The sequence below is a fragment of the Dama dama genome, chromosome 23, assembly GCF_033118175.1.
Source record: "Dama dama isolate Ldn47 chromosome 23, ASM3311817v1, whole genome shotgun sequence".
NCBI classification, from domain to species: Eukaryota; Metazoa; Chordata; class Mammalia; order Artiodactyla; family Cervidae; genus Dama; species Dama dama.
Genome location: NC_083703.1, coordinates 20,860,220 through 20,876,338, shown reverse-complemented (window position 1 = coordinate 20,876,338; position 16,119 = coordinate 20,860,220). Strand labels below are relative to the sequence as shown.

General features: G+C 40.1%; 1 protein-coding gene across 4 annotated transcripts in view; it reads right to left on the bottom strand.

Moving 5' to 3' along the window:
- NRP1 (neuropilin 1) overlaps positions 1–16,119 on the bottom strand; it is a 145,393-nt gene that overhangs the window by 128,561 nt on the left and 713 nt on the right. For all 4 annotated transcript variants that reach the window (XM_061126162.1, XM_061126164.1, XM_061126163.1 and 1 more), the window contains exon 2: positions 12,901–13,075. In XM_061126162.1, coding sequence (XP_060982145.1) covers positions 12,901–13,075 — 175 coding nt within the window. The remainder of the gene's footprint in view (positions 1–12,900; positions 13,076–16,119) is intronic.

Genomic DNA, 16,119 nt, shown 5'->3' with positions numbered 1-16,119 from the left:
TAAATTATTTGTGTGAAATTTATGTAAAGGTGGTTTGGATGTCAGCCCAGATATGAATATACAAAAGACAAAGTTTACAGAGTTATGACACAACATTCCAAGAGTTGTGGGGATGGCAGAACATACTAGCAATCTGGACTATGCCTGCAAGGTTCAGACGTTGGATGCCTCTAACTCTAAAGCAGATGGTGGAGATAGCTGTGAAACAGAAAGAAGAGCTTCCGGTCAAGGAGTACCTCTGCATATTTTTTGAGATGTAGCTAAAGCTACTCATGTGTAGAAATTCTAAGCTTTTCAAAGTAGTAGTTTTTAGAGGAAAAATGTAAGTTTGATACCACTACCCAGGAAAATGAAGGGTTTCCTGTCTCAAAGAAAAGTGTAAGTGTGCATGTATCTGATTAAGTTAGAGCTTTTCCCGGGCAGCTGACTCAGTTCTTCGGTGCTAGGTGAACACGTGGAGAAGGATGTCCATCGGCCAATTCAATTTGACAAATATTAATTGAGCAGCTGCTACAGGCAAAGCAGCATGCGAGGTGCTGCCAGGGCTGGGAACCACTCTCAAGTCTCCCCTCTGGAACATCTTCTGAACTAGCTGGGTGAATAGTAGCAGAGTACCAATGAGGTGTTTGTTAGTTGCTCAGTCAGGCCTAACTCTTTGCAACCCCATGGGCTGCAGCCCACCAGGCTCCTCTGTCCATGGGATTCTCCAGGCAAGAATACTGGAGTGGTTTGCCATTTCCTTCTGCGGGGCTTCGAACCCAGGGATTCCCAACCCAGGGATCGAACGTAGGTCTCCTGCCCTGCAGGCAGATTCTTTACCGACTGATTCTTTACCAGGGAAGCCGAATACCAATGATTATGACCAAATAGAGAAATTGGAAGGAACATGAGTGATGCATAGACATAGTTCTTGGGGGTGTCGGGGACAGAGAAAGAGACCATGTTTAATTAGAAGTGGCTTTCAGAAGGAAGCCTCACTGTGATGGAGTCAGAGGATGAGCCACATGTTGACAGGGAGATGGAGGTCTATGGAGGGCATTGACCCCTGGCCCATGTGGGAAGGAAAGAGCCCATGAAGATGCTTGGGGTAGGAAGGCAGGGGTGAGTCTGAAGAACTCCAAGGTGGCCACTTGGGTGGGAGATAAAAGAGAACCAGAGGAGAAAGGCCTGAGGGGTGGTTGAAAGTGACAGGGTTTCATTTCTAGTTGAATTGAACTCTCAATTCAAGGCTGATAAAGCACAGATGAAGCAAGAAGATAATGGGAAACTCTTGATGTTTCTAAACAGGGGGAGAAGAAGGGAAGCCTGCTGCTGAGGCTAACCCATTGGCACCAGAGAGAGGTTAACCAGTGTTAGGATTTCAGAGGTAACCAGAGGAACACAACAGAAAAGATAGATGTGGTGGATATTGCAGATATGTGATTTAGAGGCTTTAAACTGATTTGAGGGACAACTAGAAATTAGGAGATGCCCCAGAGCCTCAAGGGTGGATAAGTAGGAAAAGGCAGCAAAGAGTTATTCCTCAGGGAAGGGGTCTACTTTGATGGTTCATCTGGGGCAACAGTCTATCACCCAGGCAGTCAGCATCACCCAGAAACAGTATGAAAGTCTAAGTCCAATGCTTGGGGACTTCCGAGGTGGTACAGTGGTAAAGAACTCGCTTGCCAAGGCAGGAATCGCAGGAGATGCAGGTTCTATCCCTGGGTCGAGAAGTTCCCCTGGAGTAGAAAATGGCAACCCACTCCAGTATTCTTGCCTGGAAAATTCCATGGACAGAGGAGTCTGGTGGGCTACAGTTCATGGACTTGAAAAGGGTTGGACACGAATGAGCACACAGCACACACACACACAATATTTTAGGCCAAATTGAGTTGGGCAGAAATCTTGGTATAATCTGAGCTGAGTGGCTCAAAAAGGCAACTCAGGGAGAAGATATTCGGGGTCAAGTCCAAACCTTGGCAAAGGCCTGTATTCAAATGTTGAAGAAGAAAGAGAAACTAGTCACAAAGGGAAGTGGCCAGAGAAGTGGAGATGAAACCAAGATGGCACAGGGCCATGAGACTCAGGACAGAAGAAAGCTCCAAGGTTCTGGATCACGTTGTGCAAAGGGTGAAGAAATCTGAACCAAGAAAAGGCCAGTGGTTTGCGGCATGAGACTAGTCATTGGGATCTAAGATTTGAGCAAAAAATTCAGTCAAATGGAGGGGAGAGGAATTAGGCTGGAATGCCAGAAAGTGGCATTCTGGGGTGTAGACACCATGTTCAAAGCCCTTGGCAGTCACAGGAAAGAGAGGCGAAAGTTTTGTTTGAAGGGTAACAAGTTCAAGAAGGGTTTCTTTGACTCAGGAGTAGAAAGTCCTACAGAATCTATTGGACCCGGGTGGTCTACATGGTCCCACAAGAAAGGAAGCAAAGCCCTTCTGTTGGACTCCCAGCCAAACACAGCCGTGGTCATTTCAAAGGAAAACAGTGCTGGGGGACCCAGAGAGGCTGCAGACATCATTTTATCACATACAAGCACTCCTGAGGGTGGAGTGGGCAGAAGAGACCAACACAGCCATCTCTTCTCAGCCTCTATCCTAAGCGCCTTCCTGTGGACGGGCTTTTTCTCAAGGCTCCTGAGAACTCCCTAACTTTTGAGAAATCTGTCCTGATCCGACATGGTGGGAGGAGACGGCAAGATGCAAAGGGCGGAGGCTGCTAGAAACTGAGGGAAAGTGGGGATGGTGGGAGGGACCATCAATTTTAAAGCATGATTTTACCTGCTGCTTTCCTGTATGAATTTAAAACCCATGTAGTTTCCTACTCTTGGACCCAACCACATGGGCACTATTTGTTCTCTCTGATTGGGAAGAAGGGACAGCCCTGTTGTAACAATCACCATGACATTGGCTCTTGTCTTAAAGGAAAGCCTGATTTCTCACTGGATTGTATTAAACTTATTGGGGTCGCTAAAAAGTTCATTTGAGTAACAGTTTATGGGAAAACCCCAAATGAACATTTTTGCCAACCCAATGTTTACAAGTTTTCCAAAGGCATACCTGTGCAAATAATAACTTTTTCAAGGCTATGAAAGCTTTTATCTAGTTTGTGACAATGAGCATCTTTGTTGAATTCCCCAGAAACCCACCTAGATTTTTATTTTCACTTTTAATTTTTCAAAAAAATTTTATTGGAGTACAGTTGATTTAAAATGTTCTAAGTTTCTGCTGTACAGTAAAGTGATCATTTATACATGTATGTATATCTGCTCTTTAAAAATTTTTTTTCCAACATAGATCAGTACAGAGTATTGAGAAGAGAACCCTGTGCTATACGGTAGGTTCTTATTATCTATTTTATCCATAGTAGTGTAGATGTTTAGAAGACTGCAATTATGACACATTTAACCAGCCAACTCACTGTAAGAACATTCAGAAATTCTTGTTGGCTGAATACACGCTGAGCGTGAGATACCATCTCTATTGTGGAGATGTGCAGTGCTCTTGAAATATTTATAAGTGTCTCCTCCCAAGGATGCAGACTTTATTGTTTACAGTCTGAACTTATTTTAAGGAACAAAACCTGCGGATGCACTTCCCGTTAGAGTAATACCTAGGCTTTATTTAACATATCTCTCTTGTATTCCTAAGATATTTCCACCTACGTTATCTCATCCATGCTGTGTTATTGAGTTTGGCGGAGGAAGGAAAGCATTTTGTTTTCTTCAGCAAAGAGAAGGAAAAAGATTAGTTGAAGCTGTGTCTCGGTCCACACAGACAATGATGTCGTTCTGTCTTCCTGATCCATAGTGATTTAACACTGTCAAAACCATCATATTAATGGTGGTATAACCAAGCCATTAATAGACTGCAACCCAGCCCACAGGACCTGTGTCCTATCTCACAGATGGGAATGCATGGCAGAGGGGCAATTATAACCCATGTCTCTAATTTTCACCAGAACACTTTTTCACAGGGAGCTGCTAACATGGTCCCCTGACGATCAGAAATCCCCAGCTCGTGTTAATGAACTAACACACACAAGGTATGATGCTAACACAGCTACAGAGGGAGGTGAGGAGGTGTCTTGCAGGACTGACCCAATATAGCCTAATGGTTACTCAGCAATGACCCTAGCCAGGGACAAAGAAATTGGCACTGGATAAAAAGTAAGGAAAACGCAGAATTTTTTCCTTGGGGGGAACAAAAGGAAAATTCTAATCAGTGCTAACCCCACCCCCCACTTCCCGTAGCTTAGTGTCAACAACCTTCACGGAAAAATCAAATTATGGGCTACCCCTTGTAGGTGTCACTACACCTAAAAAACAACATAATCCTGAATCAGACCAAGTCGACCTAGTGCCACCAAGTTTTTCTGGGGTTCTGTGTCCTTTGTTTTCTTTGAGTCAAGAGTGTGTTCTTTTGTCTTTAAATTTGGAAATTTAGTACTTCTAATTTCCAAAGCTGTCTAGCCAAGACTAAGATTTTTACCACATCTTAGGCTTTATCGTGCCATTTCACTGACCAAGAGTGTCATACACAATAGCTGACCAGCTCACAGCATGTAGTGGCTGGAGAGTCAGATGCGGAGTTGGAATCCTGACTACACTGACTTGCCTATGCCTGCTCTGGCTGTTCTAAAGAAATATAAGAACTTGAATGGAGAGACATTTAGCATCCTCTTTCAGATGGGACAGGTCGAGCTCTCCATGACACGTCAATCTATCACAGAAGCAACAAGCCATCACTTCCAACCTGGCCGGCTGCTTGTACAAGTATCTGAACAGATAAAAACAAAATACTCTGGAGTGTCTGTTTCTTCTCAAAAAACACTCTTCTGTTTCTCAGAGGAACCCAGTGCCTTGAGCAAACATTCTCTCTTTAACCCTTTCAGTATCACTGTGGCCAACACAAGAACTGAAATCTGACAATAGGGAAGCTTTGGGAAAGCAAAACTTTCCCACTATTTGCTTGAGATGAAGCAAATGAGGGGAGTTTGGAAATTCCTGGGCTTGTGAGGATCTGGTATACAGCTGGTATATCCTATGTCCCTTGAACCAACTGTATAAATGGAAACTTTGTGCTGCCTGGTTTCCAGGCTTCAAATAAATGTTATATTTATGGTGTTTTGTGTTTTCAAATTCCATCAACTAAAGGACCCAGAATTTAGATATTCCCCCTTCCCCACTCCACTGCGAATTTTATTGCTAAGTTTAGACAAGTTTTGTCTCAGTGGAAAAATAGTCAATTGGTTGGAAGTTTGTGTGCATGAAACTTCACTTAATCTGAACGAAGAGTTTAAAAATTAAGTCCTTCTTCAGAATTAACTGGCTTGTATTTAAACTTTTGGGTGTTTCATGGAAGAAGATGGCAGCTAAGTAAAAAATAATCTAGTAATTTTCATGTGAATTTTCTCATTCTAAAAGTACATCCTAAGCCCCTTTGATCACAAAGATGGAAGGTATTTGGGGGCAGCAGATGAGTATTTGGACTCAGTTAATGTAACTTCTCTAAGCACCAGTATGGGCACACAAAGATTGAGATAGGGACTTCCCTAGTGGTCCAGTAGTTAAGACTTTACTTTCCAGTGCATGGGGTGTGGGTTTGACCCCTGGTAGGGGAGCTAAGATCCCACATGACTCCCAGACAAAAAACCAAAATGGAAATAATATTGTAACAAATTCAATAAAGACTTTAAAAATGGTACACATCAAAAAAAAAAAAAAAAAAGAACTCTTAAAAAAAAAAGATTAAGTGAGATGAAGCCTAGGGTGTTTAGAAAGCTTATGGCAGCCACAGAAGACCCAACAAGAAGAACATGATGACTCCTTTGTAAACACTCTACTGATTATTTAAACTAAAGGAGAAAAAAACATGTTGCACATAAATATGATACAAAATGTGTACAATACAGACCTGGGCTTGATGAGGAGAAAAACTATTTTAGAAGCAATGGAATGGCCAGAAGCCAGTTGTTTTGTTTTGTGTTTTTTTTTTTCTCTCTGCGCTGCTGCAAAATTGAGTAGAATTCTGAATGAAAGCAGTTCATGTTCTAAGCTATCTGTAAATACTAAATGATTTCAACCATAAGCCATCATAATGTGTTTGGCGTGCTTCACAGCCAGTCTGAGAGTTACCTCGACCTCTTGTTGTCCTAACTGACCCGGATACTGGACACAGTTCAGTTAAACAGAGAAGAGCAGGAAAAATTTTCTTTGGAGGTGCTATGTTCTGCCAACTTACTGACTCCTACAATCAGGATTGATTACAAACAGCCAATTAAGACGCATTTGGAACCTGATCTGAACACTAATCTTGTCTCTTATTTTTCTTTAGGCTTAATGATCAGCCTTGATGAATCCTACAACGGCCATTAGTTAAGTTCATTTTATAGCCTTCCTCGGCAAGCATACACACGCATATGTTTGTGTGTGTGCTTCTGCCGAAGGATGTCAGCACGCATGCAAGTATCAAGTTTTACGCTGGAAGGGAAGGAGCTGAGAATACGCATGCCGGTTGAAGGCATATGTCTCCCTTGGATCGATTCTGAAGTGCCTCCTCCCCAAAGTGAGATCTGGTTGGAAATGCCATGCACATGTTGATTCAATTTGAGAAGATTTCAACTAATCTTCTCTTTTAGCTTCTCATAAAGGTTGCTTCTTTCAAATTACAGAAATGCCCCCCCAACAACCTAGTAATACTCAAAATTCATTATGATCCAATGTGATTGCTCATAGGAAGAAATAATAAAGGAAATTAATTTTATTAAACACGTGGGGTTCTGTCCAAATTAAATCAGTGCTAATGGAGAAAGAAATCAAAAGGCAGAAAGTAGATAATTATCTGCCTGTGCAGCAAACAAGGATGCTGCAGGTGGTAGCAACAACACTGACCTCCACTGTTCTGAGAAGAGTTCATTTTTACCCACCAGATAGTATTTTAATTGAATTTAGTTTGGTGGTGGTGCCTCTCATACTGCCCATATTGGGAAGTTACTTGAGACCAAAATCGACAATGAAATGAAAAATAAAACAAAAAAAGGTCATTCTGAATTTCCCTTGCATAAAAATCAGGCTGCAGACCAACAGTTTTGTGCTTCTTTTAACATAACCATAGTAAAGCAATAAATATATTTCTACAATTGTCATTAAGAAAATATAAGAAAAATGCTTCAGTTGTACTTTCTGATTAGAACAGTACACATTTTTTTTCTATCCCCATTCCAAAGAATTTGACTATTTTCAAAGGATGGTACATACAGACTTCAAGACTATTGTTGAGTTTTGCCTGATTTTGAAATTTATAAAAATGGAATCACCCAAGTCTGGACGGAAGTTGCCCTTGAGACCAAAGGTCAGAGATTGAAAGTGGACAGAAGGCGGCCTCTTACTAAGAAGCTGGAAATGTTTGCTCTGATTCAGTTTATATGAATGTGCTCCCGTTGTAAAACTGCATCACATGTTACTTTGTATATTTTTCTAGATAGAGATTATAATTTAATAGACTTTTATATTTCACATAGAAAAAAAGAGAAGTACTTTGGCAGAAAATACCTGCTGTTTTCCATAAAAATAAGGTCTTTGTTTGATTTGGTATAAGTGATGCTCAAAAACCCAAGACTAGGACTAGGGGGAACACCCATGCCTCAGATACAAAAAACTCCCTAATCAGGATAAATAATACTTTAATGCAATTCTAAAAAAAGAAAATTAATGCAAAAATCTATGCCAAACAAAGCAAGTATCAAGCAAAAAATATTACTTAGGGAAACCAAAAATGGAACTTAGAGTTCCCTATAAAGGACAAAGTAACCACTGTATAATTACATTTTCAGGAATAATCAGATTTGAGGAACTAAGGGCAGATTAATTTTCCTTCAGTGACTTTATATGTATGAAAATAAATGGTGTTTCAAAGTTTATAATAACTTAGGGAATTTTAAAAGTACTGTCAAAGATACAATGTGTGATTTATTCCAACAAGTCCCCAAACTTGAATATTATCACTATTTAATTAAGTTCTATTGTGTCTAAATTTCATATGAAGTTACTAGAGTGAAATCTTCCTTTGACTGCGTAGAATTAAGAAAAAGACACTGAATTATTGACTACAGAAGAGAGAGACTACAAATCTAAATTGTAGATAGAAAAGCTTCTATGCATAATTAGTCTGGTGTCTTGATGCAACCCTACAAAACAGCCCTGACAAATCAGGCAGTGAAGTCAGGAACTTGTCACTCAGAAGACCTCACTTCTCACCCATCACCGCCACTTTTTCAGGCTCTCTTTCTGGAGCTTCACATTCATTTTCTTAATGTTTTTAACCCAATGTCTGTGAAATTTTTATTGCTCCCCAGATGACGACATCTGATCTGAATGTAACCACACACCTCTTTGCTCAGCAGTATTTGTCACAAACCATTATAAATTATCATGCTGATAGTTTGCATTGCTGGGAAACCGGAAAAACGCCATAAATTCTAACTACTGTATCAATGACATTCTTGTTTATTATGCAGATATAAAGTTTTATGAGAGTCAAGATGTCCGCTTTACCACTGGAGGAAACCCCAGTGAATTAAGACCCAACCAGCTCAGTGTGAATACTGAACACCATTTTCAGTGCACAATGAACACTGCTTTCTGACAAACACTCAGCAGGTGGATTTTTCTTTCTTCTCTGCTTTTAGCTCCACTTTGACACTTCACAAGCATGGAGGAGTTTGCTGGTGCAAAAGAGAGAAATCGGATTCCTCTTTTTCCCTCAAGGTCTTCTTCTCCACTCAGAACATTCTCTAGCCTCCTCTGGTATCAACATTACAGTAAAACCAGGCAGTCTATTTGGCTAGACATCCCAGCACAAGGTTAGTCCCAAGACAGATGCTCTCTGGCTCCATGGATGGACTGATACCACACCTTGTTCAGTGAAAGAATTCAGGGAGTTCCGATATTATATTTTTGATGCTTATTTGCAATGAAACCTGATTCGGGGTGGCCTACACATAGATGGTTGATTTTTAAAGCTACCAAACACAACTTGGACATTCATTTTCCTAAAGGAACTATCCCCCCTGATATCCACTGTAAAAAAAAAAAAAACCTTTTTGCAAAGTTAGCATAAGTTAATTATGTACTGGGCCAGACTTGGCATTCTTCACAAGAAAAGTTGTGAGCATTTCACTGCATGGTTAAAATTATGAGAGGATATTTTCATTTCACGATAAAGAAAACCAAAAAAAGAAAAAGAAAAATATTTTTCCTACCAGAACTTGTCTGTTTAATTACTTATTTATCCCTGCGCTCTAAGAAACAACTGTCTACTTGGGTCTCCAGGATGTTTTTGCCACAAGCAGACATGTGAAGGAATTGATTTCCCATTGTGAAAGTTCACTATTCAAATACTGACAGTTTCAAGGGAAATGCAGAGTGTATTGCATGCAGATGATCCCACTACTAGATCAGTATAGTTAGTTTGCCTAGCTTCCTAAATCTGAATGTTCTAATAATCATCAAGTTCTTAAAGATATCCTAATAATATACTAACTGCTTCCAAGGGGAGTTTCTAAAGTGAAAGTTTCACTTTTCAAAGGGCTTTCATATCCACTACCCTATTTTATCTTATAAGACCATGTCCTGACTGCTGTTAGCTGAAACAGGGAAAGACATTAAGCATCTCAAATAATACAAACAACTTGTTCTTAACAGACACTGTCACTAAGAGCTTACCAGTTCTCTGAACATGATGTGTCATCTCAAATACATTTTTGGAAGTCGCTTATTGTAAACAAAAGAATTCCACAATCCACCAGAACTCTGTCATTTACTATAAATAAAACAAGCCCACAATCCACCAAAACCCCCAAATTTATATTTTTGCACATCCCACATACTATGCATTTCTTTTGACAGGAGTTTCTGGTGCTTTCCATTCCTCTAGAGAATTATAATCCCCTATAGATTTTAAAGCTGTGGATTCTTCTCACAATCTTTACCAAAGGAGAAAAGAATTCTGTCGTGTTTGCTGAATTTTCAACTGCAAACTTCAACAATAACCAGGAGTTGTGTGGACCAGTCAGGGAAGATAGTGATGGCAAATGTCCTAAGCTGGTCTTCCTATATCATTTTGGGAGTTTCTATTGATAAATGTCAGGCAGCAACACTTGAAAACAGGGCACAGATATATTCTCCAGGACCACAATCTCCACTGACTACAGCAGGCTAAATACATCAGCCTTTCAAGACTGGTCAGGAGATGGCTTCTTCACAGAGAACAAATCCTCACTTACTACAATTAAGAAACCACCTTACTCTGAAGCATTAAAACACAAAACTCAGCATCATAATTACAGAAACAGTCTTCTTGACCAGTTTCTTGCTGATATCATCAAAATGGTCCTTTACTCTGAGTTATAGTGATCCCCTTTTCTTATTGTCTTTAAAAAACAAAACTAACAAAAAAGCTGCCCCCTGCTCCCACCATGCTCGACCTCACATCATGATATGGCAGATAATTATTTAAGGTCTGCTATGTGCCAGATTCCCTGGAGGAGGGCATGGCAACCCACTCCAGTGTTCTTGCCTGGAGAATCCCATGGACAGAGGAGCCTGGTGGGCTATAGTCCATGGGGTCACACAGAGTCAGATATAACTGAAGCGGCTTGGCATGCACATGTGCCAGATGCATATAAATACTTTCCATACATTAATTCATGCAACTGGCTTCCCCTTCTTACATTCCTGTGCAGTTGGGTGTTGGAGCCATCTCACACCAGCTCATGAGAATCAAATGTGCACCTCTTTGCAAGTCTGTGCATAGTGACATCACTGGGTGGTTTGAAATTGGCCGTGGAGAGAAAATTTTCACTACAGAAATTGGCAAATACCACAGATTCAGACTTGACCCATCCCCTCCTCAAATCCAGTTGCTAACATTGACCAGCACACAACTTCGAATAATAATTCTGAATTCTTTATTATATGACACACATACATGATCAAGACTCTCAGATCAGAAATTAGCAAACATGAGTTTACTAAAATCTAATAGCACCTTATTTTGAGGAATAATGTTATTACTTGAGTGTGTTTTACCAGAGTTTCTTAAAAATATCTCCTATAGCAGCTCCTTGTTGTTGCTTACTCACTAAGTCATTTCCAATTCTTTTGAGACACCATAGACTACAGCCCGCCAGGCTACTCTGTCCATGGGATTGCCCAGGCCAAGAATACTGGAGTGGGTTACCATTTCCTTCTCCAGGGGATCATCCCAACCCAGGGATCAAACTCAATTCTCCTGTATTGGCAGATGGATTCTTTAACACTGCACCACCAGGGAAGCCCCCTATAGCAGTTTAAGTATTGTCAAGATGCAAAAACATAACACAAAACAAAATAAATGAAATGGAAAATAAATCTTCAGGTTGTCTCAGCGATGGACATTGTAAAAACCACCATACAGAATATTGACTTAAAAAAAGAAGGGATGAATTTCCTGTTTCCACGAAGTTACTGGAACACTTTATTAATGGCAGCTTTCACACAAGATTAAAAAGTCAATATTATGCCCTGAAGCACTTCTGAATCACAGAACAAAGATTAAATTGAAATCGGCATAATTTTACTGTAGTGTCTGCTGATTATTTGGAAATTGATCAACAGCACATGAATGTATGCTAATTCTCCAGGCACCAGATATTGAATTAACCAGATGATGTCATTTCCCTGGCCATGAAAAACTAGTTTACCCCCAGAATCTAACAGGTTCTGGAGGACTTCCGACAGTTGGGAGTATTTTCATACTATTCTGTTCTTCTCTACAAGGGTCATTATGTATTTGCAAAGAAAATATTTTAAATAATGAATCTGCCTGCATAACAGTGTTATCCAATGGAAATAGTAGCCTACACTGTATATAGTTATATCAAACAGACTCGTTTTAAAACTTGGGAAAACCTATCAGTCCTAGAGAAACACTTTAGAAGTGAGGTTAAAATGTCTAAACGTCATTAGAGGTTGATATTCAGGCTCAGGTCTCTGGAGAATACACAGTATGGTAGAATTGGATGAGGTGGACAAGGCAGAGCCAGGTGGTCTGCTGGGTGTCCAGTGAGAAAAGCAAATTTGGACCCGAGTGGACTGCTGCCTGCATTGTTAAAACGTACTTTCCAACTGTGGAAAGCAAAACTTACACACAATTCTTTCATACAAAGTGAGGATTTATAATTTAGTCTGTCTCTCTACTGAGAATGTTTTTATAATAATGAAACTTGGTGTAAATTGATTATTAGTAACTTAACCATTGAAAGAGATAGGAAGGCTAAAGCACATGAACAAACATATTATTGTGAATTAACAATTTTTTAGCATTTTTCATAAGAGACTTATGATCATTAATCTACTGTAAAAGTCCTTCATTAGACTTACCCTATATGCCTTTTTTTTTTCCCCCAATGACAATTTGCTTTGGTGATGTCAAACTCAGTAAGATAAACACAGTTCTTTGATCACAAAATATGCCCCAGATTTGTTCAAAAAAACCCCAACTTCACCATCTGCCAATGCACTGCATGTTAGAGGCCCACAATATTTAATAAAAAGCAAGAGGCTGGGTTTCTAATTCTTTGCCTTTCCAGGAAAAAAAGAAACCTAAATACACTTTTCTAAACACAAGTTCCCCAACCAAAAGTGCTAACAAGAAAAAGACTATGAGAGATTACACATTTAAATATAATCTCCCTGGTTTAGGGAACTCAGAAATCACTTAACATAATTTAATTTCCATACCATTGACACATGATCTGGCCTAGATCGGAATTCCTCCTGGATCCATTTACATCCTAGATGGTTCACAGACTTTCCCCCCATAACACCCGTGCCCACTAGATGGTGCTGTGGTGCCCTGTTCAAACATTTTCACTTACTTGCAGTCTCTGTCTTCCAAATCGAAGTGAGGGTTGAAGTTAATCATAATTCTCTGGTATGGGTCCGGAGCCTGAATCAGCCATTCACATTTTTCACTTGGGTGATAAGAGTGAGGATAACCAGGAGATGTAAGGTACCCAGGGCTTTCAATTTTTATAGTATCGCCACACTTATCTGCAATAAAATTAACATTTTAGTACTAGATGGTTCCCTGTACAATCAGTTAGGTATTCCAGTTTTACATATCAATGACAGGTTATTAAACATTTCACAAGTTTTTAAGGGGAGCTCCAAGAGATGCCTGCAGGTCCTTCAGGTGGCGCTGAGAGCAATACACTTCCCAAGAAGCCTCTTTGATCTCAGGAAGTTGGTTCAGGAGGACTTAGAGCTGAAAGGGCTCCATCCCCACCTCCCACAAAGTTGCCTCCCAAGAAAAAGGTCTTCCAGCATTAAAAACATTAAGTCCTCAATGGATGTTAACATGGTCCCCAGGGAGCTTCTGCTAGACTTAATTATACCCCCAGAAGTGTAATCACATTAAGTAGCAAGTTCTAAGTGAAGGCGACTAAAAGATGCTATTTGACCCCTTGTGTTGCTGTTTGATGATAAGCCTGGTCTGTGTCATTGATCAGTGGGGATTGTCATCCAGGACTTCAACTGGCTTAAAGCCAAACCCTTTTTGTTGCTGTCTTATCTGGCCTGTAAATCTAAGTGATTTTGAGTTATCTCTGGTCTTTGAGATCCAGAGCATCAGGGAACAAAGTACATGTGGTGAGGCAGAAATAATTTAGCTCTACAGCTCGCAGGAAAGTTGCTCAGTTTTGGAGACCAGATCAAAGTAACTGGGCAGAAAGAAAAATAAATAGCTACACAGATTAATTCTAATTACCTATATGTTGGAAGAAACTCCCCCACATGGAGGTCTGGGTATCACAGATGGTGAGCTACACCCTCACATTTTAGAAAAGATGAGCTAACTACTTTTGACCTTCCTTTCAAAAAAAAAAAAAACCAAAACAAACCCAAACCTGAAGTGATTCACTGAGAGCCAAAGAAACCACTCTTTGGGCAGCTTTATTGTTCAGTATGGACCCTCACTGTCACTTTTTATGACAGATTTCATATTAGAGAGTCTCAGCCTGAAAGGCTGCCACATTTATTGATGCTTAATTTTGAGCAATAAAAATTCGGTGCATAAGCTATGTAAGAGGAACAGGTATGAAAGCAATGAAACATATAAGCCTATCAATCACAAATTTTCAGTAATGGTATATATAGATTTTAATATTGCATCTAATAGATTCCCTGTGGAAAAAAGAATGGCATTCTTTGCTCTCAGCATGAATTTATAAATCTACAGAATTTTATTACAGGAAAACCAGGTCAAATGGAAATGAAAGATGAAGTGCACATCAAAAATGCATAAAGCTACATGCATTACAGAAATCATTTCCCATAAATTAAAAGAGAAGACAATATAAATTACTTTGTTTTTCTCAGTTGCTAGATGTTTTTGACTTTGTTTCTTAGACTACGGAGGGGGGGGTAGCCTTATACGGGTTTCCTTTGCCTTAGCTTTTAGAAGCTTAAGGTTTGCCAAGAAGAAATGGTGTTGTAACTGGAGTTCAGAATCTCAGCTAATGATCATACTGGACTCTGTTATGTTATTCTGCGGAGGCTCTTGCATTATTTTAAATGTGCAGAAAACTTGGAAAGCAACCCCATCTCATTAAGTCTCCTCCAGCTCTGTACAAACATCATGGCAGTGTCTGGCATCTGTTAAAGAGTGAAATAAAACAGCACTGCTTGTAGCCACTCGACAGAGTCACTTCAGAAGACATTGAGGTGGACTCAGTACCACACCAGAGCTCTTTAATCTGTGACTTCTGAGAAAGTGACAGTGTAATAAGATAATGTGGACTCCTAGACTGCCTGGCTCTGTTAAATCTCTCTAACACTTGATTAAGAAGGAGCAGTTTCTAATGATTCTGGACCATTAGTCCTAAATAAGGTTAATGAATTAATTTAGCAGACACTGGTACTCTGAGGAGGTGGACATGGCTGGAAAAGGTCTGCTGAGCTAGAGGCATTAACTGGCTTTGGTCACTGTTAAGTACAGCAACGTAGGTTTAACCAGTCAAGTCACTGATTGCAGCTCAGGGTCTCAGCATTCCCCAGATTTCTGCTAAGAAAATTGGGAAGTATGTATATCTCTCATGTATGTATGTACGTACACACACACACACACACACACACACACACACACACACAGACATACATATGGGGTTCACAACCTAAAGTCTGAAAGCTATTGGCATTGGATTTCAAATCCATCCTATGAACACCCGCCACCGCCACCGTGGAAGCAGATGTTGGGTTACTGTAATTTCTAAAGTCTAACCACTGGAGCTCTTTCAATTGGAGGTGAGTGTTATTTCATTCCCTGCCAGACTAGAGAAGGATGCCATCATCTGAGGTTCATTAATAAATTGAACTCTACATTCACAATTGTGTGTGTTTTGCTTCCAAGTGTATCTTTTAGAACACTGCTTGGTAGCTGCTGAGGAAATCTATTGCTTCAATCATGAAACCTCTAAAAAGCATATTAGAGAGATTAACTCCCATCATAAAGATGTGATTTAAATTCCTCTCGGTATGAACCCCTCCACTTGTGGTCTCTTATTAAAACAATATACCACCAGTAAGTAGCGGATGGGCTCTCGTTCTAATTACTCTGATTGAAATCTAAGCCAGGCTAAAGTAAATATTTGATAATTAGTTAATAATAATTGCTGAAGACTTACTGTAAAGATAATGTCACCCGCCCCCTTGCTTCCACCTACTTTACAGTGTAAGTCGAACATGCCTACAACCAGATCCCATTTTAAAACACATTATTTACGTTACCGGATACTGCTTCTAACCCAGCACCGTCTTCCATTTACTTAACACTGAGTGGTTTTAAAAGCTAAGTGGAAGCTGCAACTAGGTTAGGGGATTTTCACATATCCTGGTGCCTTAAAGCGTGTGTATCAGATTCCTTTATTGACACGATGTAACTTTCATTCATACTCCAGACGGAGCAGGGCTGGTTTGAAAAAGCGGAGGAGGGACTAACACCCACCCGCAAACCGCTATCTCCTGCGGGCACCCACCAGAGGAATCAGTTCGGGGGAGCTGTCGGAGAATCAGGAAGTGCTCCCGGTAAAGTGTTCATT